Source organism: Chrysemys picta, chromosome 1 (genome assembly GCF_011386835.1).
Source record: "Chrysemys picta bellii isolate R12L10 chromosome 1, ASM1138683v2, whole genome shotgun sequence".
Classification (NCBI taxonomy): Eukaryota; Metazoa; Chordata; order Testudines; family Emydidae; genus Chrysemys; species Chrysemys picta.
Genome location: NC_088791.1, coordinates 67,119,502 through 67,146,795, shown reverse-complemented (window position 1 = coordinate 67,146,795; position 27,294 = coordinate 67,119,502). Strand labels below are relative to the sequence as shown.

General features: G+C 44.3%; 1 protein-coding gene across 1 annotated transcript in view; it reads right to left on the bottom strand.

Moving 5' to 3' along the window:
- KCNMB4 (potassium calcium-activated channel subfamily M regulatory beta subunit 4) overlaps positions 1 to 26,745 on the bottom strand; it is a 39,804-nt gene extending 13,059 nt beyond the window's left edge. Inside the window, exons 1-2 of the mRNA XM_005280059.5 lie at positions 25,600 to 26,745; positions 3,718 to 3,845 (exon numbers count right to left, since the gene is read on the bottom strand). Coding sequence (XP_005280116.1) covers positions 3,718 to 3,845; positions 25,600 to 25,935 — 464 coding nt within the window. The 5' untranslated portion in view covers positions 25,936 to 26,745. The remainder of the gene's footprint in view (positions 1 to 3,717; positions 3,846 to 25,599) is intronic.
- Between the last annotated feature and the right edge of the window lie 549 nt (positions 26,746 to 27,294).

Here is a 27,294-nt window from a genome sequence, read left to right as displayed (position 1 = left end):
AAGTAATGAAAGTCAGTGCAGTGAGATAGCACAGAATGAAGGTGTTTGTGCGCCAGCACTCTGGCTTCAGTGCATACTCCAGTCTGAGGTCTGCCTTTAGCTCAGAGAATCAGCTGGAAGGTCTCTGACACTTTTCTGAGACCAAGATCCCCATTTCCAGCCCATGAACTGAATCCACAGATCCTGCTTTAATCCATCCATCCTTCTTCTTGCTGTTTACACTCTTCAAATATTTATGGAATTGGGTCCCCTTCTTCCCTTAGGCCCTGGTCCTACAAACACTTATGCATATGCTTAACTTGACTCCCGTGAAGAACCCCATTGATGCCAATGGTACTAAAGGTAAGCACAGGGGTTAAGCACTTCCAGGATCAGGGCCTAACCCACACTATTCATATCAGGGTGGATAAAAATCAACGATTTTTTTTAAATTAAAAAAAAATCAGATTTTTAAAATTTAAAATCAGATTTTTTGATAAAATGCTTTTTGAGGAAAAAACCTATCTAAAAATAGTTTTAATTAAGATACATTATAGCTCAAAGACATCTCATCATGGAATAGGGATTATAAATTCTAATTCTATAGTATGAGACAATATAGTCATATAATGTTTAAGAAAAGTTTTGTAAATGAGTTCCAATAGTTCATGGATTAGGGACCCAATTTTATGGAGTTCTGGGGGCTTCTGTATAAATTATTCAGGTTAATCTTTCTATCTACCCAATGGGGCTCAGTCTAGAAGATACCATCAGAGATGCTTAGTTTTGCAGTTCTCAAACTGTGTATTTGTGTCTCTAGAGATAACATGCTTGTTAACAGCAAAAATGTTTTAAATAAATAATATATAGAGGTAAGAAATAACAGACCTCAACCCTATTGTCCCTCTGCAAATTTGTGTACACAGAGTCAATCCCTTACCTCTCTCTAAAAGTGCAAAGTTTCAAAAAGTTCAATGAATAGATTGTTGGGGACGGAATAGATCTGGGCAAGATCTGGAGAAGTCGTCTGGAGATAAATGTGAGAAGGGAGGAACAGGCATTCTCTCACTAGAAGGGAAAACCTATAATGGCAGCAGGCCATAAAAGAGACCCAGTTTGGGAATATTTTAATGAAGTTCCTCTACCTGTGGGTAAAACAGGCATGTGTGCAAAATGCAAACAGTGCAACAAAGAAATGCAAGGCCTAGTTGCCCAAATGAAACAACATCATGAGAAGTGTTCCTTCTTAGGAGGAAGCTGCGTTGAAGATGATGAAAGGAACATGTCTGAACATGCAGGAGCTTTAGGTTGGTAAACTTTTTTATGTCATACTTCTTTCTTAAGGACTGCCTGTGTCCCTTCTGGACTATTCTTGAATTCTCATGTTTGAGCAAAAAATATAGTTGTTATTCTATGGTACTATCATTTTAGATGCAGTTGTGATAAAAAATAAATAGCTGAAATAGGCAGATTTTCCTTTTACAATTTCACCTTTTAAGTAGTACTGAGTGTCAGTGAATGCACTGAGTAATACTAAATGAGCAGTATCGTAATAATTAAATAACTGCATTGACTTATTTTGTTTAGGAGAATCCATCCTCAACATACAGGATTCTGAAGACTATCGAACTTCAAGATCACCATCATTTTCTATAGTTTCAGAGTTATCTGCCAATGATAGTGTTTCAGTCTCATCATGTATGTCACATAGCCACAGTATATAACCTGTAGCAAAAAGAAAAAAAAATCTCCATCATCCAAAAACAACCATAGATAAGTTTGTGATAAGAACCAGCAGATTACAAAAAGAGGTAATTGATGAAAAAAGTTCCCGGTTTGTTTATGCAATAAACTCTCCTTCCTGTATGATTGAGAACCCACACTTCATTAACATGGTTCAGTCATTAAGACCAGGATACAGTCCACCCAATAGAGCAGATGTCGCAGGCAAATTGCTGGATAACGTGTATAAAAGAGAAATTGAGCAGTGTGCAAAAGGTCTAAAGGGTAAAATAGTTAACTTGAGTCTTGATGGGTGGAGCAATGTCCACAATGTCCTGTTGTACGTGCTTGTGTGACAACCGAAGAAGGGAATGTCTTACTTACAGAAACAATTGATATATTAGGAAATGCACACACAGCAGAATACTTACAAGAAGTAGCAGTAGAAGCTATAACAAACTGTGAAAAATTGAGAAATCGTTTGGGACCCAAAAAGGCAGGATAGCTTGTTTTTCTTTTCCAGATTATGAACAAACAGGAAAATGAAGGTGAAGACGACTGAGTTAGCGGCAGAAGCCAATATTTTACGTTTCTCATGTTGACCTGGCTGACAGGCGATTTAATTTTGGTTTGTTTCTTTTTAATATTTCATTTAATTATTTTAGTTAAAAACAATTTTAACAAAAACAAACCTGATTTTAAAAAACTTGAATGTTTAACTAAATTAAAAAATTCATATGCTTGTTTTGTTAAAATATTACATGCTTGCTGTTGAAGAAAAAAATCCAGAATACATAATGTTGATTTAGTTAAATAAAGCAATTTAAATGTCTGTCTGGTGATGTTCTCCTCCTAATACAACCTGGCAAGAAAATCCTCCAAATATTAATGATTAACCTGTTGAACTGGACATAGTTCACCTCCCAATGACTTCATAAATATCTGCTTCAATTACCTTTGGTAAATGAAATAACCAAACAATCATTCACTGTCTGATATAGCTGTAAAACTAATCTGAAAAGTTTTCAAAATAAATCACTTTAAAAATAGTGTGTACCTTCTAAAAATGAAACCTACATCTATCTCTGAGTTGTGAAGAATATGTATTAAGATTATAACAACCAACAAGAATGCACTTTTATGTAGAAATCCATGATTAAATCGAGTCTTCCTGATTCATATTTAGGCTTGGGAGGTTGTTTGTTTTTTAAATCTTTTCTTATGCCCATCCCAGCAGATATATAGTCATTTTTCATTGGAGGGAATTCAGGGAAAAGCAATCTGGCTGTACATTTCTGGTAATGACATGGTGCAGTTTTACAGATGCAGTCTCACCAAGGATGTATAACACTTACTCCTGGACACATCATGACCAGAAAGATACAGACAAACAGGAAAAGAGAAGAACAATAATCAATGCATGTACCTGAGAAGGGAAAATATATGCGGAGGTAAATTGACTGCTTTAAGCTAAGAGAGTTATCTATCTCTTGATACATGTGTAAGTCCCACTACTGCTAATGGGAAATACAAAGACACCCAGAAAGAAGAAGAATTCCCTACGTAGAGTTGCCTAAAGCCACAACTCTCCACCTTGTAAGTATGAAAGAATGAAAAGTGATAGCTGTGTGAACATACATTAATCAAATCTAAGGCTCATTTCCTCCATGAACACAACTCCTCACAGTGAAAATGGTAGAATTCCTCCCTCTTTTGGGAAGAAACACAAATTTGTTACAAGTAAGGATTTTGTCAGTTTTGGTAGCAAAACAAACTCCGCTTTTGCAATGTAGTGAAACTTTTCCTGGGGCAACTGCCTTTTGGTGTCACCAAAAAATTCAACAGCAAAAAACTAAAAATACTTTGTTCACCAGCAATGAGAATTCTCTCACACATTTTTTTACCATCAAAATAAAATGTTTTCAAATAGTTTGCTTCAAACAAGGCCGATGGAGAGCAGAAGATGGAAAGGTTTTGTAAATATTTCTAGCTATGCAAATGTAGGCAGTGACTTACCTTAGATGCTCGTTAAAATAACACGTAAATGGCTGTGAACCCACTTCCACTTTCCAGTATTCCTGCCAGTGAGTGACAATTTCAGAATTCTTCTGATTTTCTCTTTCACAGGGAGGAATGTATGAACACTGTCAAAACAGTTTCCAAAATGGAATTATTTCTGTACTCAACAATACAAGACAACATTCTCTCTGGATTTTCCTCACCAAATTCACACATAGTGATAAAGACTGAACGTATGGATGCAAGTCTTCAAACAGAAGGGAACAAAAAGTTAGATGAACATCTCTTGATCATTAATTGCTCAATATTTATGTTTTAATGATCAGTTACAAAAGAATGATTTACTATGTGCTTTACTAACTTTACTACTACCTGCTCTCTCTCTCACACACTCCTCCATCTTTCCAGGAAACATGCTAATGTTTCACATGTTGAAATTAAAAAAGACAAAAAGGAGAGGATTAATTTTCAAGGGGGTTCTAGCTAGCTGTACTCATATTTTGAAAACTAGAAATCATTACAAACATTTACGACATGTACAGTCACACTTTCCGTTTAACAATGCAAGAATAAATAAATAAATAAATAATGTCAAATTTTCACCAACAGATCTCAAAATGCTGTACAAGAGATAGGTATTACCCCCACATTAATAAATATAAGGTTTGCAGGAAACAAGCACAGGATGTTGAAATCCCAGTTCAGCATAACACTTTAGCACGTGCTTAAATCACACTGAAGTCAACAGGATTTAAGCATGTGTTTAAGTGCTCTGCTGAACTGGGGCCCAGATGCCTGATTCAAAGTCTACTGAAGTCAATGGGAGTCTGTCCATTGACTTTAGTGGGCTTTGGATCAGGCCTTAAGTGACCTGTTGCAGGTCACAGAGGAACAGAACCAAGTGTCCTGCTTCCCAGGCCCGTATTTAATCACAATGCCTCCCTTCGTACCGCTTATACCTTAAACACATATTACTAGAATTAGTACCACAGTTTATCCTTTGGAGAAATATTTATACCTCAGTGCACAAGCATAATTCTTGTCATTAATAGGCATCCCATCCATCCAGGAGAGAGAGAATTCACCCTTTCATTTTTGAAATTCAATAGGCAAAGGTAGCACTACAAACACTTACATTGCTTTGTTAACATAAGCAATAGTGGAAACATTTTTATTTACCTTCCCTCCTGCGAGAGGGTACTGAGTGTGGACTCACATGCGCATAGCACAGTGTGAATGGTATGACCTGTGTCCCTTTTAAAATTGGGAGCTGTAGTCACAGGACATATGACTAGGAAGAACCATGTGACCAACAGGAAGCCGGATATAGGATTTACACACTCTTCTGTACGGGTAGCAGACAGGAACCCCGGGCTCAGGGGAAGTCCTAGTGCAGGTCTCTCTACAGTAACCTGAAAGGACAACTAACAGGGAAGGGTCTGTCCTCCCTCAGAACTCTCATTTGAAAACAAACACAGCTGTGAGGAAAGGGTCTTGATTAGATGGCTGGTGGGCACTTTTCTTCCATCCCATCGGTGAGCTTATGCTTCCACTCTACCATTGAACTACTTCACGCTGTACAGAGCTGGAAGCCTGTCTCCATTATATCACTGTGAATTTTCTGCAGGTAAAAACAAGTTCTTAGGTATTCATCAATCTGATCAAGTAAAACTTGGTTATTTCTGTCAGCATCCACACTTATTTTTGATAAACTCCTATATTCTAACCTGGAACAAAGTGCAAATTCTCACTCGTTTGTTTCAAGTTAAAACTTGCCTTTTTCATAACAAAGCACCCCCATTTTCACAGCAACACATTTGCTGTTGCTGTCATGTAGAGCTCTTCACATCCTGGTGCAGAGAAGAGAATCCTACCCTAAGATTCTTTTTCAGGTTTGTATTTTTAGAAATAAGTAGCATCACAATGACTATTGTTCTGCAGATGCTGAAACAGAAAACAAGTGTTTTGTTGCTTTTTGTTATTTCAAATTTAAAATCAGTTCCCTTGGCCCACAACATTTCTTGGTTCAATAATTCAGTTTGGGAGTTTGTTTGGCAGTGACCTTTAGGACTACCACATCCACCAGAATTCTTTTAGGGCCTGCTGGTTGGTGAAAGGGTTAAGACTTGTTAGCTTGATAGCAGGGCGTGTTCTATTTATGAGAGTTATTGGGCATGAGGCTTCTGCGCCTTTCTGCCAGGCTGCGTAGACTCTGGTTGAAGCTAGATTTTCTTTGGGCCATGAACTAGCATAGGCCCCTGCCATGGGAGTGAGGAGAAAGGAGGAGTGTGCTTGTGCTGCCTGCTGGGCTATGTTCATTCTGTTGCAGTAATGTCTTTTGCCTGGTGTAGCGTTTGAGCTCTGTTGAAGAAGTTTGGAGGTCACTCCTTTTACCATTCTGTATCGACTGGCTCTGCTGCATTCTCTGCTGGATGAAATTTACAGGCACATCCCAGTGTTTGACAGGAAAAGTGAGCCACCACGATTTCCTGGGGAGAAAGTCCACCCCTCCCCCACCCCCCCATGCATGAAATTCCTCTTTTCTCAATCTGGCTAAATTGACATGGCTCACCTGTACCAATCCCACCACTATAATTCCAACCTGAAGATGGGAATTGCCAAATGAGGTAATAATGGCTATTATTCTTTATAAATATCATATGCACCCTAGTTCACCTGGTTGGTATTATCCTGCGTGAGTTCAAGGCATTAAATCAAAGGAGGATGGCAGAAGGGAAACAAATAGGTAACAACAAAACAATGGCAAAGATAAGGTATGTCCAGAGAATACCAGGGGTCCTTGAGGAAACAATGGGGAATACATCAATCAGCCAGGCCCCAACCAGGCTGGTAAGGTTTACTCTTCCCATTCCTGAGGCCAGGATCAAAGGAGACACTAAACCATTAAAGCATCCAAGGCTTAAAAGAGTAAAGGGGGTTGACTGAGTTGTTGGGGGCAGCTGCTCAAGGAGCATCAGTGAGCACTGATAGGAATGCAATGAGACACAGAGACCATGCTGCAGCAGGACAGTCTGTGTCTTCCAACCCTCAGATGATGGTAACTCGGCTGAAGGGGGCTTACCAATATGAAGATACAGGTAAGGGGAAATATGTGTATAGCCTTTTTGTTTTATCCCTTTGTTCAGTGTGCTACATGCCTTTGGGTGAATGACTAAATAGTGCTTTGTTCTGAAAAAATTGGTTTTGAGTCACTCTCATCAGCTGTTACAGGCTCCAAGACTAAAAGGGCTAGAAGGTGCCTGTGATGGGCTGGATCACAGAAACCCCCTTGGGGCTGCCAACTGATGTGCCAAGACTACTTCTGTCTCTGCTTTTCTTGCCAACTTGGGAATCCAGCACCCTGTCTTGTTGAGCCAGACACGCCAGTCTGCTCCAGCACAGACCCAGGGTCTGAACCAAGTGCCCCAAAGCTGCAGACTTAACTGAAAGCAACTTAAGAAGTGTTCCTGTCTTTAACACTCAGATGCCCAACTCCCAATGGCGTCCAAACCCCAAATAAATCCGTTTACCCTGTATAAAGCTTATACAGGGTAAACTCATAAATTGTTTGCCCTCTATAACACTGATAGAGAGATATGCACAGCTGTTTGCCCCCTCCCCCAGGTATTAATACATACTCTGGGTTAATTAATAAGTAAAAAGTGATTTTATTAAACACAGAAAGTAGGATTTAAGTGGTTCCAAGTAGTAACAGACAGAACAAAGTGAATTACGAAGTAAAATAAAATAAAACAAGCAAGTCTGAGTCGAATACAGTAAGAAGACTGAATACAGACAAAATCCCACTCTCAGAGGTGTTCCAGTAAGCTTCCTTTTACAGACTAGTCTCCTTCTAGTCTGGGTCCAGCAATCACTCACACCCCCGTAGTTACTGTCCTTTGTTCCAGTTTCTTTCAGGTATCCTTGCGGGGTGGAGAGGCTCTCTCTTGAGCCAGCTGAAGACAAAATAAAGGGGTCTCCTAGAGGTTTAAGTAGACTTTCTCTTGTGGGTGGAGTGGAGACCCCCTCCTCTCTTCTATGCAAAGTCCGGCTCCAAGATGGAGTTTTGGAGTTACATGGGCAAGTCACATGTCCATGCATAACTCAGTTTTTACAGGCAGCAGCCATTGTTTACATGCTACCCTGAACATCCTCAGGTAGACTTATGTGGATTGGAGCTTTCCAAGATTCATTGTCCTTTAAGTGTTTCTTGATTGGGCACTTAATTTGCACATTCCTTTCTCAAGTAGCTGACCAAATGCTTTACTAAGGCTACTTAGAAATCAAGCAAGTACACAGCCAATATTCATAACTTTGAATACAACAATGACACATGCATACAAATAGGATGAATAGATTCAGTGGATCGTAACAGGGGAGGGATAGCTCAGTGGTTTGAGCATTGGCCTGCTAAACCCAGGGTTCTGAGTGCAATCCTTGAGGGGACTACTTAAGGATCTGGGGCAAAAATCTGCCTGGGGATTGGTCCTGCTTTGAGCAGGGGGTTGGACTAGATGATCTCCTGAGGTCCCTTCCAACCCAGATATTCTATGATTCTATGATAACCTTTACAGAGATATGTTACATGGCACATGTAGCATAAAACATATTCCAGTTATGTCATACAGATACATTCATAAGCATATTTCCATGAAGCCTTACAGGGTGCACCGTCACAGTGCCAAACCCAGTTTAGGTTGCAGCCTCTGAGCTTGTCACCTGTGTTACCCGACAGCCCCGAGATCCAGTCTAGGAGTAGTAGGACCATAGGGCTCCACCCAGAGAGGGATGAAGGCAATGAAACCTGCCTCCAAAGGGGTGCACTTAAGAGGAACTGAAAGGGGTCTGAAGTGTGATTTGCCCCATAACCGTGACAGTCAGTAAAATTCTTGTTGCCCTGCTGCCAGATCTTTAGAGAAACTGCTGCCATCTTTGTACTATACAATTCAAGAAGTGGGGGGGAAATCAGTTGAGAGGCTTACCTCTTAGTGCCTGCTATACAGCATTAGTGAGAAAAGTTTGTCCTACCTAGCAACTCTTGGAGCATTATTAATTATTTGTAGGGCCTACAGGTCCCAATCAAGATCAGGCCATCATTGTGTTAGGCAAGGTCCAAATGCATTGTAAGAGACTATCTCTTTTGTGCAAGGACTACTTAGACAAGCCAAACAAAGGGTGAGAACGAAATTAGAGAAGGAAGTAAAGTGACTTGCCCAGGGTCAGTCCAATCCACCAGACCACACTGCCTCTCAGCTTCCAGTGGAAGTTGAATTTTCGGGACCTCCTTCACAACATCCCAGAAAATTGGGCCTGTTGCTTCCATTGAAGACAATGGCAACTCTCTACAGCTTCAAGGGGAGCAGGATGGGGACCATCATTTATGCAGAACAGTTTTTTATTTTAAGAAAATGTCACACAAAAGATGCCCAATAAGAGAAAGAAGTCTCCTGCACTGCTGCTCTATCACTTCCTCTAAGCTGTGACAGGATGTCTTCCTGCACCAGTTATTTGATCACAGTACTGCTACTCTTTCCAGAAGAAAGTGTTGTGTTTTAAATAGCTGGGGTCATGCTGATAATTGTGTTCAGTGAAGACTAGCCAGAGAAAACTTAAACTCACAACATGATTATCTGCTAGATTTTTTTTTGCCCACCCCTGCATATTTCCTTCCCTTTTTAATTACCTTGCTAGGACATTCCATTTTATAATAGCATTGGAATATTGCAGACAGCGACTCGTGGCCATCACGGCACGTCTCCTGGGACAAAGGGCTCACCATCACTGAGTACCTTACAACATGTGCTGTAATGGTTCCATAGTTTTATGCAGTTTGCTAAGTACTTTTGTACCTGTATTTTGTTTGTATCTTCCCAGCAGCATTGCTCATAAGCAAGAAAGGGAATGCTGCATAGTGGCTATAATGACGCAGTAAGGCTTCCCGGAATAGAGTATTTTTCAGTGCTGTCACTTGTAATCAGATAAAGGAGATTCAGTGTAAATTCTCTAGTTTCTACTAAAATTAGAGAGTGTTTTACCTGAAATCAAGGACCCTGATTATCCTGTCCATTGCTCACAGAAACCGATGGAAGTTGTGTGCGCCACCGAAGGAATGATCCGGCCTTTGCGTTTTGAGTCAGAAAACTATCATTAGGCTTTGATCATCGTGCATCCCCCAAATGAATGGGTAGCCTTTAGATAAAGGTCAGTCCTGATTCTGCAGCCTTTACTGACATGAGTACTCCAAGTGGGTTGATTAATCTGGAGTGACCCACATGCTTTGCTGTTAGAGAATTGCTTATAGAACTAAATGCAAAATTCCCTCCCTCACCCTCCACATACTGCATGAAATCACAAATACTCTTAATTAGCAAGTAATATATCTAAGGTGTTAGAAACTAAAAAGGGGATCTTTGGATATCTTATGATAATGTGTGGCGTTATTACAAAAGGAGTAATGCCCATTTTTGGTGGAAGTTTTCCACCCCACCTTCCTTGACCGTAGTCCTATCTGAGTTTTGATGGAGCTGAAGGATAAACTATGCACTGAGTATGAAGATAATGAAGTGGAGAGATTTTTGGAAGTTCTGTTGGTGCACAGCTCCATAATCACACATCCTACAATGTATTGTAGCACATATCAGATTATATAATTCAACTATAGTCTCAGTTACACAGCATCAGCTAATGAAATTCCTCCCTTATTTCAAAGCTTTGTTTGGATAAATGACTCGGGATCCAATTCAATAAAAGTGTTAGGGAACAGATATAAAAGCTTGGAGTACATACAGGTATTTTAGTAGAGCCCTACCAAATTCACAGTCCATTTTGGTCAATTTCACAGTCATAAGATTTTAAAAATAATCAGTTTCACGGTTTCAGATGTTTACATCTGAAATTTCAGTTTTGTAACCGTGAGAGTCCCAACCCAAAAGTGGATTGTGTGTGTGGGGGAGGGTCGTAATGCTATTGTAAGGGGGGGGCGTGGGATTGCCACCCTTACTTCTGCAGCGCTGAAAGCAGCACCCCTGCCAGCAGAGCTGGGCAGCCCGACAGCAGTAGCTGCTGGTCAGATGCCAAGCTCTAAAGCCAGCACCACCATCAGCAGCAGCGCAGAAGTGAGGGTTGCATGGGAGCATGGGTTACCATACATCCGGATTTCTCCAGCAGCCTCCTGCCCAGTTCGGAGCCTGACGGCTGGGGCCACAGCCTCCCGCCCAGGTTGGGGCTGACAGCTGGAGCCGCAGCCTCCCCGCCCAGGTCAGGGGTTGAATACCACCCTCACTTCTGCACTGCGTTCAGAGCTGGGCTTCCAGCTAGAAGCCACAGAGCTTACTGCAGGGGGAGATTTTCAGAAGCGAGTCTGACCCAGCTCTGGGAGCAACCCCTGCAGGGGAAGAGGAAGTCCCGTCCCTCCCCAGTCCGGGCTGGGACTAGCAACTGGAGCCTGGCCCACGGTAGAAGCCGCCAGCTGGGGTGCCCCCAGCCCTGCAATAGTCAGATTTCACAGGGGAGATCAAATTTCACAGTCCGTGATGCATTTTTTCATGACCATGAATTTGGTGGGGCCCTATATATTAATGTTCGTAACTGGCACATGACAATAGGTACACTCCCATTTGAGCCGCTCTTCAATTATCTTAATAAAATGATGGTTCTCTGCACTGGTACCGTATTTTCCGGCGTATAAGACGACTGGGCGTATAAGACGACCCCCAACTTTTCCAGTTAAAATATAGAGTTTGGGATATACTCGCCGTATAAGACTACCCCTCTTCCAACGCACACCAAAAAAAAATTAAAAAAACATCAGATTTGATTTCAATATGGTAATTTTAATTCAAATGTTTATGACATGCAGGTACTTAGCAGGAAAACTGTCACTTATAAACATAAGGCTGTTTGTCATCAAACATGTAAACATAAAACAGTGCAAGTGGATTAAACTTTTCCTAATTCACTCTAAAGCTGAAAGGAAGGATAAGACAATAAACCCATGGGAGCTGCCATGCTGTTTGTTTTCTAAGCTGTCAACCAAACTGGAACTGATGATGATAGGAGGAAGATAACAAACAAGAGAGAGAGAGCGCAAGTGCCGGGCAAGTCCCTGGCGAGTTAGCAACGCCCATCATAACTGCAAGCTACGGTATTTTTACAGGTTTTGCTGGCGTGACAGTTTCCCTTTAAAAGCCTTCAAAATCCTCCTGTTCGTCATCTGATATCATAAGTACATCAATGACATCTTGTGATACATTTGTAAGGCAGTCATCATATGGATCGAATTCCGTATCAGATGGTGTGGTCTCAGCTTCGGCTTCCTCTTCATCTTGCCACAAGTAGTCGTCCTCCATACCATCTAATGAATTTGATATGCCACACTTCTTGAAAGACTTGATTACTGTTTCTGCATCAATATCATTCCAGGCTTTTATGACAAACTTACACAAAACATCCAACAGTGGAGCACGCATGTTTCCTCCTTTTGTGAATGACTTTTCGCCGCTAACCATCCATTCATTCCACTGTTCTTGAATGCGATCTTTAAATGGCTTGTTTAGGCACACATCCAGTGGCTGTACCAACGATGTCAATCCTGCAGGAATAACTGCCGCATCTGCGTTTAGTCTTGCAAGCATTTGCTTGGTGCTGGGAGTTAAATGAGCCCTGAACATATCCCACACCAGTAGACTACATTTTTGAATAAGTCCACCTGGTCGCCTGCTCCATACATTATCAAGCCATAGCTTTACCCCTTCTTCATCCATCCAGCCTTTTTCATTCACATGTACAAAACAACCAACAGGGAACTTGAATTTCGGCATTGTTTTTCTTTTAAAAATAATCATTGGTCTCAGTTTGGCGCCATCAGCTGTGCATCCTAGTACCACTGTAAAACTGGACTTCTCATGTCCTGTTGTTTTAATTAAAATTGTTTTTTCACCTTTTTGATGGACAGTTTTATTTCCAACCATATCAAAATTCATTGGAGTTTCATCCATATTTCCAATACTACTTAACGCATAGCCATGTTTAGTGCGCTGTTGTATTACGTATCGATGGAAACTATTTACTTTGCTATCAAGATCTGCAGGTAATTTTGGGGCAATTTTCATCTTTTGCCTCAGTACCATATTATGCCTTCCCATGAATCTAGTACACCAGGATACAGTGGCCTTAAATCTGTTGCTGTGATCTGGGTTAGATTTGGCCCACTGAAGTGCAAACAAATGTATTTTATTTCGTGTCACTACATAACCATTTTGGCGATGCTCATTCACCATGTCTGCTACATGTTTTTCGAGTTCTGGCCAATGTGGAGTGCCTCTTCTTAATGCACACTTACCCCTTGGCATACTCTTTAATGCTTTTTCATTTGCTTTCCAGTCCCAAACCATCTTTTCTGTTACTCCATATTGTCTTGCAGCAGCGCAGTTATTATGTTCCATGGCAAAGTTTACAACTTTAAGTTTGAAACTGGCTTCATATTTCTTTCTTCTTGCTGGTGGAGCCATGATGGGGTTTTGACTGTTGGACATTTGTATACTGTACTGTATGTACTGGTGCTATACTGTATGAACAGGTACAGATACTGGTGCTGTACTGTATGTGGTACCCAGTATACAACAACCAGCCAATCACGGCAAGCGATGTACCTTACCGGCGATTGGCTGGTTGTTGTATACAAAGCCTGCTTGGATTGGTCAGCTCTCCCTGCCTGCCCAGCCCTCCCTGTCTCCAAGACTATCAGAGCGGTAGCGCAAACACGCCTCTTTCACCCGTCTGGCCCGCCCTTGTATCCTATTACCTCCTTCTCTGCCTCTCAGATCTCGCACATGCGCGCCTGCGCCGCTTCACTGCAGTCCTCAGGAGCGAGATCTGAGAGGCAGAGAAGGAGGTACGGTAATAGGATACAAGGGCGGGCCAGACGGGTGAAAGAGGCGTGTTTTTCTGGGCACAGCGCCGCTCTATCTCTTTTTTCCATACCGCGGGCGTCCCGGACGCCTGCAGCTTGCTCCGCCCTTCACTTACACCTTCCCGGTGAGGCGCCCCCTCACCTCGTCATCGGGCGGGGATGCGGCCGCGGCCGTTTTTGAGCTCCCCCCACCATATGCGGCGACCGCAGATTCTCCAGTCCGGCTCGGAAGTTTCAGCACCCGCCCTATAAGACGACACCCGGCGTATAAGACGACCCCCGACTTTTGAGAAGATTTTCCTGGGTTAAAAAGTAGTCTTATACGCCAGAAAATACAGTATTTTGATCAGTTAGAGTGTGCTCCAGTGTCATGTGGGAGGTTCACATGCAGGTTCAGATGTTGCTGAGAGTCTTGATATGGTCTCTGGGGGCAGCTTACTGCATCCCTGAAAAAAGGCAATACCTTATGTATCACTCAATAGCAGGGCCGGCTCTGGCTTTTTTGCCGCCCCAGGCAAAAAAGCCTCCGGCTGCCCTCCCCCCCCCCCAGCGCGGCAAGGGAGGGCGTGGGGGGTGGGGAGACCGGCCAGAGCGCCGGGGGGAGGGCGGCGAGCCCCAGCTGGGGCTCCACTCTCCCCGGCGGCGAGCCCCAGTCGGGGCTCCGCTCTCCCCGGCAGCCGGGGGGAGGGCGCCGGGGGGAAGGGCGGCCGGAGCCCTGGGAGGAGGGCGGAGTGCCCGGCCGGGGCTCCGCTCTCCCCGGTGGCCAGAGCGCCGGGGGGAGGGTGGCGAGCCCCAGCCAGGGCTCCGCTCTCCCCGGCGGCCAGAGCGCCAGGGGGAGGGCGGCGAGCCCCGGCCGGGGCCCCGCTCTCCCCGGCGGCCGGAGCGCCGCACCGCGCCGCCCCCCTCCAGGTGCCGCCCCAAGCACAAGCTTGGTGGGCTGGTGCCTGGAGCTGGCCCTGCTCAATAGGGACCCTATCATGAATTAAGGAGCAGAACTGAAAGGCTCTGAAGTGAGTTCTCTCCAGCTTGTAGGCCAATGATGACAACGCAAGAGAGCAAGAGGAATGGCAAGTGAATGAATGTAGAGTGTGAAGCATAAATTTGTTTAAATATGTTCTGGGTACTTGTACAATCTATAGAAAAGCACAATACACAAATAGGACTAATGTCCCAAGAATTAGACGGATTCCAAAGCCACACGTAACTATATGTTTTACATAACTATATGACCCTCATCATGGTATCTGAGACCTCACAATCTTTAATGTATTTATCCTCTCCACACCTCTGTGAGGTAGGAAAGTGCTGTTATCCCCATTTTACTGCTGGGGAATGGAGGCACAGAAACCAACCAACTTGCCCAGGATCAGACAGGGGACTCTGTTACAGAGCGAGGAACTGAACTCACATCTCTAAACTCCCTGGCTACCATGCTGACTACTGGACCAGCCTTACTCTAAATGGTCAAGGCAGGCAGAGAGGATGAACAGAGAGTTGAAGTGACTTGCCCCTGGTCACATAGCAGCTCAGGGTATTCCTACACTGCAGTTAGAAGCAAACTTCCTAGGCCGGATAAACAGGCTGACACTAGCAGAGCTTGAGCTAGCACGCTACAAATAGCAGTGTGGATGTTGCAGCTCAGGCTCTCAAGACCACCCTATGCCATGGATCTGAGCTCAAGTGGCTAGCCCACTTCTCTGCTTGAGCTGCAAGTCCATGCTGCTATTTTTAGTGCGCTAGCTCAAACCCCACTAGCATGAGTCTCTCTACCCAGCCTGGGAGACTTGCTCCCAAAGGCAGCCTAGACATACCATCAGTGTTCAAGACAGAAGTGCAGGGGAAGGTTGGACGGGTCAAGGGATATGGGAGACTGACAATATGCTTGCAAGAACTGGGAGGAGAGGGTACTTACATGCCTTATAGGGGTCTGCCAATGTCCGTACAGTGCTTTGAACATATAAAGTGCTATTAAGTACGCTGAAACATCAAGCCCTAGATGTATCAAGCTGGGCATTCAACCACTAAAACACCTAAAATTAATGGACTTAATCTCACTGTGTCTCAGTTCCCCATTTGTAAAAACCCTACCTACTTCACAAGAGTCCGGAGAAGACAAACTCATTAATGGCTGTTAGGCTCAGCTACTGTGGTGAAAAGACCATAAGAAAATTAATAATTCTGTATCCAGTGCAGGGTTTGGATGTGTGCACTAAGTATGGCCTGGGCCCACAAACTGAATAATGAATATAAAGAAATACAAAAACAAAACAGCTGCTTCATTCTCTGCGCACAGTCCATCCTGTGCACTGAATGAGGCAGGGGCCCTGTGTAAAACAAACGGTACGTGATCATACAATTACAGACTGTACCATAATGCATATACAGAAGAGGGCCAAGTTAAGGTTGCACAGGCGACCTTAATTCTAGCATTTCCTAATTTTGGAGTGCTTGACCTTTGCAACCTTAATGTTTTCAGTGCAGTTTTTTGGTGACGTAATACACTATGCCCTAGATAGTTGTCTGAGTTGGTATAGCCCAGAGGTGGGCAAACTATGGCCCGCAGGACCGTCCTGTCTGGCCCCTGAGCTTCCGGCCCCTCCCCTGCTGTCTCCCCTCCCCCGCAGTCACACCACTGCGTGGGCAGAGCTCTGGGAAGCGCGGTTGCGCGCTCCTGCCGAGCAGAGAGGCAGCGTGTCTGGCTCCAGCTGGGTGGCGCAGCTGCCAGACATGCTGTTCTGAGCGGAATGGTAAGGGGGCTGGGGGTTGGATAAGGGGCGGGAGGTCCCAGGGGGTAGGGAGCAGTTAGATGGGGCGGAGGTTCTGGGGGGCGGTCAGGGGATGGGAGGGAGGATTGGATAAGTGTGGGAGTCCCGGGGAGGCCTGTCAGGGGGTGGGGGTGTTGCTAGGGGTCAGAGCAGTCAGGGGACTGGGAGCAGGGGGTTGGATGGGGGCGGGGTCCCCAGGGCAGTTAGGGGCAGGGGGTCCCAGGAGGGGGCAGTTAGGGGACAAGGTCGGGATTCTGAGGGGGGCAGTCAGGGGGCAGGAAGTTGGAAGGGTCAGATAGGGGGCAGGAGCCAGGCTGTTTGGGGAGGCACAGCCTTCCCTACCCAGCCCTCATCCAGTTTTGCAACCCCAATGTTGCCCTCAGGCCAAAAAGTTTGCCCACCCCTGGTATAGCCCAATATTAGGGTGGTGCAGCATACTCCATCCTCTTTCCCCCACAGTATATGAGTCATGGCTAAGGCTAATCCTTCACCTGATCCCCTTCTGGAACATTGTACACTAGTGAGCTATCCTTGAGCTTTCTTGAGCAGTTCTATCCAGCCATTATATGGGCAAGGCATGCTATTTACTTCTTTCCTTCTTCCCAGCCACTTACGGCACCCCCACCTTCATGGCCAGGAAGAATCTAGACAATTTGTGTGTGTGTGTGTGCGCAATATATATATATATACAGACATACAAACACACACACACACTATATTTTATACATAGCTAAAGATACACACATGTATTCATTCACATAGGATCTTTTCTAAAATAAGTATAAATCAGACAAGTTATTTTTTGCATCATGCTCAGTTGCAGGCATAAAGATAAAAAATGATTCTAAACAAACGAGTAAGGAGGCAGATGTCAATTTATTTTTTAGCTGCAAGCTGACATATTCCATTGTAAATTTACACAACTAAGTGTATTTTTTGGCACTCTGCACTATATGTATTAACAATAAATTCAGAGTTTGGGATTAGCAGCAGCATAACTGGTACTGGATCCTGGCTCCATAGTTAATCTATTCTGCTTGATTAATGGTACAGAAGGCCTAAATCTTGATTTTTTTGTACCTGTATTTTATATGGAAGGTCTCCAATGCCCCAAGCTGTTAAACTTTGGCATGAAAATGGTTATTGCTATTGGAGCAACTAAAGAAAGTTTACGATAAGTATTATAATTAATTTAATCTGAAAAATCCATCATCCACAAATCAGGCACACTGAAAACAAACATTTAAATTGCTGTAATCCTATGCAGTATTTTACATTCATATTTCTGGATTTACTCTGACCCAGCTGCCTAATCTTTTAAGAATCAAAATGAATCTGGGATTGTGCAATTGTATGATTATTCCCTGCAATACAACTTTTATTTTATTACATACTGGTTGGAGAAAATTTGAGGAGATCTCTGTTCAAAATATACAATACTTGCTAGCATGGCAATATAGATATCTGAAGTTATGAATCTAAGCTCAAATGCTAAACTACAGAATTTAGAAAATACTTTTGCAGCCCAAAAGCACTGAAGGGCTAGGTTGCCACTAATTCAGTTTTGTTGTTTAGAAAGTTTATAATGAGACCAAAGCACACATTTTTCACACTACTGATTCATACAGAAGGTACAAATACCCTCATGAATAATTAAACCAAGGTAAGGAAAATAAAGGGTCTTTTAATAAACTTTAAGACCATTAAAAACAAGTTGTTCAGGATTTTTGCTATGGTTAATAAGAGTATACCCAGTCGATTAACATACTGGGTGTCTACTGCTGAAAACCATAACTTTGATAAAAACATTTGGGGTTAACACAGCTGTCCGATTTTAGTCAAGAATATTTTATGAATGAACAATCATTAAACTAAACCACACTTATAATCTGTTAATAAGGCTATTCTAGATTAGCATAACATTCAGATAGCTTTTAAAAGCCTATGATATTTGATGACAAAACTAAAAAGAAGCTATTGCCCCAAGACAAAGACATTAAACTTAAAAAAATAATCTGCTATGGACACAAACCATGTATGTCACTACTTTTAAAGTAAACTATTATGCCAAACCAAAACTCAGGTTTTTGTTTTAGTTTTTGACATGAGTTTCTAAAAGTAGGTAAAATAATTGAAGAGCATTTCCTTCTATGCCTTAAATTTAGTTTAATTAAATTACTAGAAATATATAAATTCTACTCTTACAGCCTCATCTAGTAAATTAGCATCAGTCAACAGCAGCCTATTTGCCACAATAAGAGACTAAGGAAGTTTAAGATGCAATAAAAATTTTAAGCAAAACTAATGTAGATGTATATTTATTTGTTTATTCAAGTTTCTAAACTACACTTATAGGTGCTCATACAATGTTCTGCCTGCCTAGCCCCATAAACTAAAAATCACCAACCAAATAACGGGTTGCCCATCAACATACCACCTCAGCCAACCCCATCCTCAACAGCCTTGGAGAGCAGAGGAAAAAGAGGGTCTTACCAAAGGTTAACAAATCAGTGCACTGATAGACTAAGATGAGAGCTCCAGTTGGAGTGCCTCTGCTGATTTCAACAGTGGCTGTAATATGAAAGCAGCCTCTGCTTGTTGGGGCTTTGGATCAAGCCTTTTTTCCCCCCTTTTGGGGGCTGCTTATCTAATGGGTAACATCCAAAAAGAATCTGAAGTAAAGGGGCCTGGAAAATACTGTCCTCTGTGGATGCTTGAGCAAAGTCAGTGTTCTGCAATGTAATATAACTAGGGCCATAACAAATTCACGGCCATGGAAAACGTGTCAGACTGTGAAATCTGGTCTCCCCCAGTGAAATCTGGTCTTTTGTGTGCTTTTACCCTATATTATACAGATTTCATGGGGGAGACCAGCATTTCTCAAATTGATAACCCAAAAGAGAGTTGCAGAGGGGTCGCAAGGTTACTTCTGTGCTGCCTTCAGAGTTGGGCGGCTGGAGAGTAGTGGCTGTTGGCCAGGCGCCCAGCTCTGAAGGCAGCGCCTCACCAGAAGCAGCGCAGAAGTAAGGGTGACAATACCATATCATGCCACCCTACCCTTACTTCTGCGTTGCTGCCTTCAGAGCTGAGCAGCCGGAGTGGTAGCTGCTGACTGAGGGCCTAGCTCCGCAGGCAGCAGCACAGAAGTAAGAGAAGCAGTACCGCAACCCCCCCCCCCCCCCCCCCCAAGAACCTTGTGACACCCCCCCAGCTCCTTTTGGGTCAGGACCCCTACAATTACAACACCGGGAAATTTCAGATTTAAGTAGCCAAAATCATGAAATTTATGATTTTTAAAATCCTATGATTGTGAATTTGACCAAAATGGACTGTGAATTTGATAGAGCCCTAAATATAACTCAGGGGCTTTTCCTAGGTCAGGGGTCGGCAACCTTTCAGAAGTGATGTGCCGAGTCTTCATTTATTCACTCTAATTTAAGGTTTCGTGTGCCAGTAATACATTTTAACATTTTTAGAAGGTCTCTTTCTATAAGTCTATAATATATAAATAAACTATTGTTGCATGTAAAGTAAATAAGGTTCTTAAAATGTTTAATGACAGGTTTCAAAGTAGCAGCCGTGTTAGTCTGTATCCGTAAAAAGAACAGGAGTACTTGTGGCACCTTAGAGACTAACAAATTTATTAGAGCATAAGCTTTCGTGGACAACAGCCCACTTCTTCGGATGCATACAGAGTGGAATAAATATTGAGGAGATATATATACACACATACAGAGAGCATAAACAGGTGGGAGTTGTCTTACCAACTCTGAGAGGCCAATTAAGTAAGAGGAAAAAAAAACTTTTGAAGTGATAATCAAGCTAGCCCAATACAGACAGTTTGATAAGAAGTGTGAGAATACTTACAAGGGGAGATAGATTCAATGTTTGTAATGGCTCAGCCATTCCCAGTCCTTATTCAATCCTGAGTTGATGGTGTATAGTTTGCATATCAATTCCAGCTCAGCAGTCTCTCGTTGGAGTCTGTTTTTGAAGTTTTTCTGTTGTAATATAGCCACCCGCAGGTCTGTCACTGAATGACCAGACAGGTTAAAGTGTTCTCCCACTGGTTTTTGAGTATTTTGATTCCTGATGTCAGATTTGTGTCCATTAATTCTTTTGCGGAGAAACTGTCCGGTTTGGCCAATGTACCTGTACAGCAATGCCCCTCTGCCATGCCCCTCTGCCTTTCAGGGCATAAACAAAAACTGGCACTAAACATGAGTGTTTGAATGCCTTCCTCCAAATTACTTCCCTCCATCATCGTCCTAGGATGATTAAATACTTTGGTCCTTTATCTTGCAAGCCCTGAATGAACATTAACTAATCTTCACAACACTCCTGTGAGCTAATTAAATATTACTGTTCCCCATTTATTAAATAGAGAAAGACCAAGAAGATAGAATTTCCTAGGCTACCCAACAAGTCAATCTCTGTCAAGTTCTTCATCCACTGAAGTAGTTCACCCTTGTACTATCCCTACTGTGATCCTAGTTTACTCTTTTGGGCTGAGCAGATCACAAGTGTTACAGAAGCCCTTATAAGTTTTCTGCACTTTAACTTCTCATTCTCTCTAGCAAACTAATTCTGTCAGATTTTCAGGAACTTTCTCCCTTTTGTAAAGATACATTATACTGAACAAAATTTCCTCCAGCCAACCAGAATGCTGGAAAATTGACTTACTCATTAAGAAGTGCTTTATAAAAAACACACTACAAAAAATTGAAGGGTCGATGCCAAATCACATTTCAAATAAATTTCCTTCCTCATTTTACCTAAACAGTACTTCAACATCTTAGTTTACTAAATTTAAAAGAGTGAAATATTAAACAACAATTCTGTTTTTATTCAGTCAGTTTCACTTTCAAGTTCTCTGCTGCAATATTTAGAATGCAAACATTGCTGACCAATGCTTGCTTAAAAACAACATTTTCTGCTGTCTTAAAGAAAACCATAAGCTCTTTGAGGCAAGATGCTAATGATCCTGTTCTGTAAAGTCCCTTGCACTTTTGGACATTGTAAAAATACATAAGAGCAATAATAATTGTGATGTTGAGCTTCTGCTATGCCTATTTCTATAATTTTGTTCAAATTTGACATAAAAGATCAAGTTATTTATGAATATACAAGCAAAAATTGTCTAAAAGCCATTTGCCACTAAAAAAGTAATAGATTAACTAAAACACAGTTTCTTGTATATTTCCTATTTTCTGATTAGTTGCATTGATCCAGCAGTTCTGAGATCTACTATGGTGCCATCCTAGAATCCATCTGGAAGATAAAAGAATCCAAGTAGGTATTTTAGAAATTTTAAAATCTTCCTCTCTCAAACACACACTTGGATCCATAGCAATGTCAGGAAAACAAACACTTTTGCCAAGTAATGGTGCGTAACCACTTCGAAAATGAATATCATGGCTTCAGTGAGTTTTCCTAGCTGATGCAGAGACCATTATTGAAGAACAAACTTGAATGTTCACTTAACTCAAATCGTAACTTTGGATCCCTAAATTGAGCTCACAGAAAACGGCCCATGCAGTTCAGGTGTAATAAATCTTTAGTCTCCTGAATCTTCTTTGCATAATTTCTTGTATCCTTCATTCAGATAAGTTCCTCAAAGCTTCTGTCTGCAACTAATTTAGTACTGAGAAAATGAGGTACTTACCTCACTTATGGCAGTGCTATATTATATTACCTTAGTTCATCAATGGTGTTTCCAGAAATTTCAAGTCTGTTGCAGCTCTCCTTGTCTGAAGAATTCTTGAACACACTAAGTAGATGTCCTTTGTGGACTGCGTCAGACATTCTAATCTCTTGGCCATTGCTTAAGAAGAGTAGTCAAGCATGACTTCTTGTGTTTGCTCCAAGAGATACAGGAGACAAACAGGTTGATTGCCAAAAATATCCCAAGCATGCACATATTACCAAGCTGTGGATTAAGCCACATTATGAAGAGAAACATTAAAAGAATATCGACAGAGCTCCCTACTTTCCATGCTCATGGATGTAACATTTTCCAGATTTTCTTCAAGATTCTTTATGTTTCTCTTGATGCATAGCTGAATCGGTATCCTAAATGTTTTTGTTAGCACTGAAGTAAAACTTTTTTTTGTGTTTTGTAACTGACACAGTGTAGACTTTCAGGGAGCAGAGTAGGCACACTTCATTCACTCTCTCCTTGATGTACTTAACTCTTCATGTACCACCTTTGTTTCTTGTCTCCTAAGTGTTCTACGTTTTAAATTTAACTTCCAGGTTTCCATGCTCAGTGTTCTGTACCCATTCATATAACACCCTTGAATATTTGGCACTCCCTTGTTCATCCACAATGGTTGTGACGGGTTGGATCACAGAAACCCCCTTGGGAGCTGCCACCCGATGCGCAAAGACTACCCCTGCTTCTGTTTTCCCTGCCAGCTCGGGACTCCAGCACCCTGTCTTGCTGAGCCAGCCACTCCTGTCTGGCTCTAACACAGATCCAGGGTCTGAATCACTTGTCCCAAAGCTGCAAGTTTACCTGAAAACAGCTCACAGTAGCGCGCTTGTCTTTAGCACTCAGATGCCCAACTCCCAATGAGGTCTAAACCCAGATAAATCCGTTTTACCCTGCATAAAGCTTATGCAGGGCAAACTCATAAATTGTTCGCCCTCTATAACACTGATAGAGAGATATGCACAGTTGTTTGCTCCCCCAGGTATTAATACATACTCTGAGTAAATTACTAAATAAAAAGTGATTTTATTAAATACAGACAGTAGGATTTAAGTGGTTCAAAGTAGTAACAGACAGAACAAAGTAAGTCACCAAGCAAAATAAAATAAAATGCGCAAATCTATGCCTAATCAAACTGAATACAGATAATTTCCTCACCAGTTCCAGAGTGCTCCCTTTTACAGGCTAAGCTCCTTTTAGCCTGGGTCCAGCAATCACTCACACCCCCTGTAGTTACTGTCCTTTGTTTCAGTCTCCTTCAAGTATCCTGTGGGGGGTGGAGAGGCTCCTTCTTTAGCCAGCTGAAGACAAAATGGAGGGGTCTCCCACAGGTTTAAGTAGACTCTCTCTTGTGGGTGGAGACCTCCCTCCTATGCAAAGCCCAGCTCCAAGATGGAGTTTTGGAGTCACCTGGGCAAGTCACATGCCCCTGCGTGACTCAGTCTTTGCAGGCCAACGCCATTGTCCACATGGCATCTTGCATGTCTCCAGGAAGACTTCTCATGTGGATTGGAGCATTCCAAGATGCATTGTTCCCTAAGTGTCTCCTGATCAGGTACTTAACCTGGCAAATTCCTTCCTAAAGAAGCTGACCAAATGCCTCACAAAGCTTACTTAGAAATCAGGCAAGCATACAGCCCATATTCTTAACCTCGAGTAGAAAATGATATATATGTACAAATAGGATGAATAGATATAGTAGACCATAACCCTTACGGAGATATGTTACATGGCACAGGCAGCACAAAACATATTCCAGTTATGTCATACGTACATTTATAAGCACCCCCTCCCCATAAAGCCTTATGGGGTACACTGTCACAATGGTATTCTTATGCACAACAATGCGTTGGAGACTTGCGGCTTTGAGACATAGCTATGAATCACACCATACTATATAGCCTGCCAGCTAATCTCAATCAGGAACTTTCAAGTAGGAGCCGAATGTAAGAGACAAAAACTTTAAAGCAAAAACATGAAGATAAGCATTTGCTTTTGTAGCACTTGAAATATAAAAAGGGGATAGGTTTCAGAGTAGCAGCCGTGTTAGTCTGTATCCGCAAAAAGAAGAACAGGAGTACTTGTGGCACCTTAGAGACTAACAAATTTATTAGAGCATAAGCTTTCGTGGACTACAGCCCACTTCTTCGGATGCATCCGAAGCTTATGCTCTAATAAATTTGTTAGTCTCTAAGGTGCCACAAGTACTCCTGTTCTTCTTTTTAAAAAGGGGATAGTAATTCTCATAGCATAAATACACACTCAATGCTTACCTCTCTGCAATAGCTGTGGGTTTTTTACCCTTCCTTCCACTTGCTTATATTAACTGTGTGCCAACTTAGAAAAAAGTGTTCAACTCCTTTGCTAGCTACTACACTTAGGGTAAACTGGAAGGGCAGGAATAATATTTTACAAATATAGCTACAGAAACACACCTCAGAGCCCAGGAGAACGTTTTTTTTTTTTCCGTTGGTTTAAAGATGGGGTTGCAAAGGTGAAATCTTAGCGGCATGTGCTCAAAGCAAAGAATACACTGGCCTTCTCTTCCACATCATTTTTCTTGTTTAATTGCTAGTTGCTGAAGTTGTGCGTTTAACTTATTTTCCGGCTGGCTCTCCCACAGTGGGAGCCTTTTCAATCGTTTCCCTGGAATGGGGATTTCCTTAAATACGGAGCAGCCGGGTTGGAAGGAAGAACCTCGGCTCTAAACATCTGCAATAACCGCGAAGGAAACGCAAACCAGCTGACTAAGTGCGATTCTTTTGCAGTCCCCAGCGCGCCTCCTTCTCAGGACCCCTGCCCTCTCTCTCCGAGCAGCCGGGGGATAGATTGCACCCGGGCAGGTCGCAATCCGTTGTCAATGGTGTTTCTCTCTGGCCCTGTGTGGCGGTCCTGGTAGATCGGGTCTCAGCCACAAACCCGGCGTTGTTATCCCCGCAGCCCTGATGGATTCCGCGGCTTCAAGCGCCCATCAATTATTGGATCTTTTACTGGACACGATTAACATTAGGGGGGGGGGACGACTCAAGGCTCTTCTTCTCATTAGCCCTGTGATCGCTTTCAAAGAACCTGTGAGCAGGTCCGTCCATGCCGGGGGCGGGAAGAGGAGCTGCGAGAGACCGGGCGACGAGCTTAGCCACGAAAGAAGTTAACTCTGGAGGTAAAACTTTGCTGTCCTAGGGAGGCGGGTGCGAAGCAGGCGGGGAGGAGGAAAGGCTCCAAAGGCTGCAGCGCCTCAGTTAGATACTGACAGGAGCGCGGGGCTCTAGCAACAGGCGGCGGCACAGCCGGAGCAAAGAGGGGGCAGTAGGACGCGAGTGGCTGATCTGCTTTTGCTATTCAGGCCATTAGATCCAGTGTCCGTGAGTTCCCCACCCCCGGGATTCGGAGACAAACCCCAAAGCACGGCCTGGCTTCCCTGCCTCCGCAGCTGGGACGTTACAAGCGCCCCAGGGCCTCCCCCTGCCCTTCTCTCCCTGGCACAAGTTTACCTTAGGGTTGGTGATGAGCTGGTGCTCGTCCTGGTGCAGCAGCGCCCTGGAGTTGGACTCGGAGTTGTTGACGTAGATCTGGAGGCAGGGGTACAGCGAGGTGCCCTTGCAATCCGTGCCACACGTGAACGTGCATTCAAACATCTCCCCGATCTGTTGCACCGAGAGCACCGTGCAGTTGGCAGCTTTGCCTTGCAAATCTTGCAAAGCGGGGTTGAGCCAGCAGAAACCCAGGATGAAGAGCGACACGATGCCGGAGACGATCAGGAACAAGCCGAGCCGGATGCTTTTGTCTTCGGCTTCTGTGTACTCGTAAGACACCCTGATTTTCGCCATCTCCCGCTAGACCACCGGCAAGCGCTGCCCCTGCCTAGCAGCAAGAGCAGCAGAGGGTGTGAGAGGAAGAGGAGGAAGGGGGCGATCGGAGCCAAACTCCCTCCACTCCAGCTGCCAAGCTCCCCTCAACGGGGGTCCGGAGCTCCCCTGCTGAGGCGAGACGCCGCCGTGCAATTCTTCACTCCCCCCGCATAGTGCAAGGCGGAGGGTGCCAGTCACCAGTGCAAGCCCCCTCCTCTTCCCCCCGAGCCAGAGGTGTTTCCCGGACCTCTCGGCCTCTCTCGCCGCCAATGATCGGGGCTGGCTGGGAGCCTGACAACATCTGCCGGGGGCTAAGCCGCTTAGCGGGAGCTCGCTCGCTGCTCCCCCAGCAGCCCCTCATGCCTGCGAGACTCGCCTGCTCAGAACTGACCCCGCTGATCCGCGGCAGCCGGGCTGATCCAGCCCCCGGGCGAGGCAATCTCCTCTCGGGACAGCTTGGCCCGGGATTATCTGCCCCCAGAGACGCGTTCCAGGAAGCGCCTGATTACTGCTCCGGATTAATGCCATCGAAAGGCGCTCCTGAGCGGGGGCGAACGCCAGCCCCACCCGAGGGAGGGCCGCGGAGACGGCGGGATCAGCGCCGCACGTGTGTGGGTAACTCGCTGGAACCCAGCCCTCCGCGAGGAGGGGCCGGTGGGGAGCAGCCTCAGCCGCGACACACTTTTCATTCAGCGCTTTGAGCGGCGGCGATGCCGGGCTGGCTCGGAGCCCGGCCCCGCCCAGCCGCACGGGTGCCGAGCGCTGGCGCTGGAGCTGGACCCAGCTTCCAATGCGGGCCGCGCCTCGGCGCGTCCCCCGAGACCGAGCTGCGGGGTCTGCCCCCCCGGAGCAGCAAGCGGCGCGTTCAGCGCACGGCCCCAGAAACCAGCCCCCTCGAGCTCAATGGGGGGCTTCAGTCCTACCTCGGCTTGGCCTTGTCAGGCAAGCGGGACTGAGCCCGTGATTGACCCGAGCTGGGAGCAGCCCGCCCGCCCCGGGCCAGGCAATCAGCGTGGCTACAAGAATGTCTCCCCCGGGCGCCTAATCTCAGGGCAGCGCACAAGCGGCCAGCTACATAAACCGACCCCCGGCGGGGGTGAGAGCGCTGAGCCGATCGCTCCGAAGCACGTTGGGCGCCCGGCGGCCTTTGCACACGGTGCGTTGGAAAGAGGCTGAGGGCTGGCGGCACAGCCAGGAGCACAGGAGTAGGGTTTGGCACATAGCGTTTGCCCAGGAGAACAACCCCCACCCCTCCTCCACCTCGCTGGAAGAGCCTCTGGGTGGTGGCTAGGGTTGCCAACTTTGGCTAGGCGGATTCCTGGAGGTTTCATCGCATGA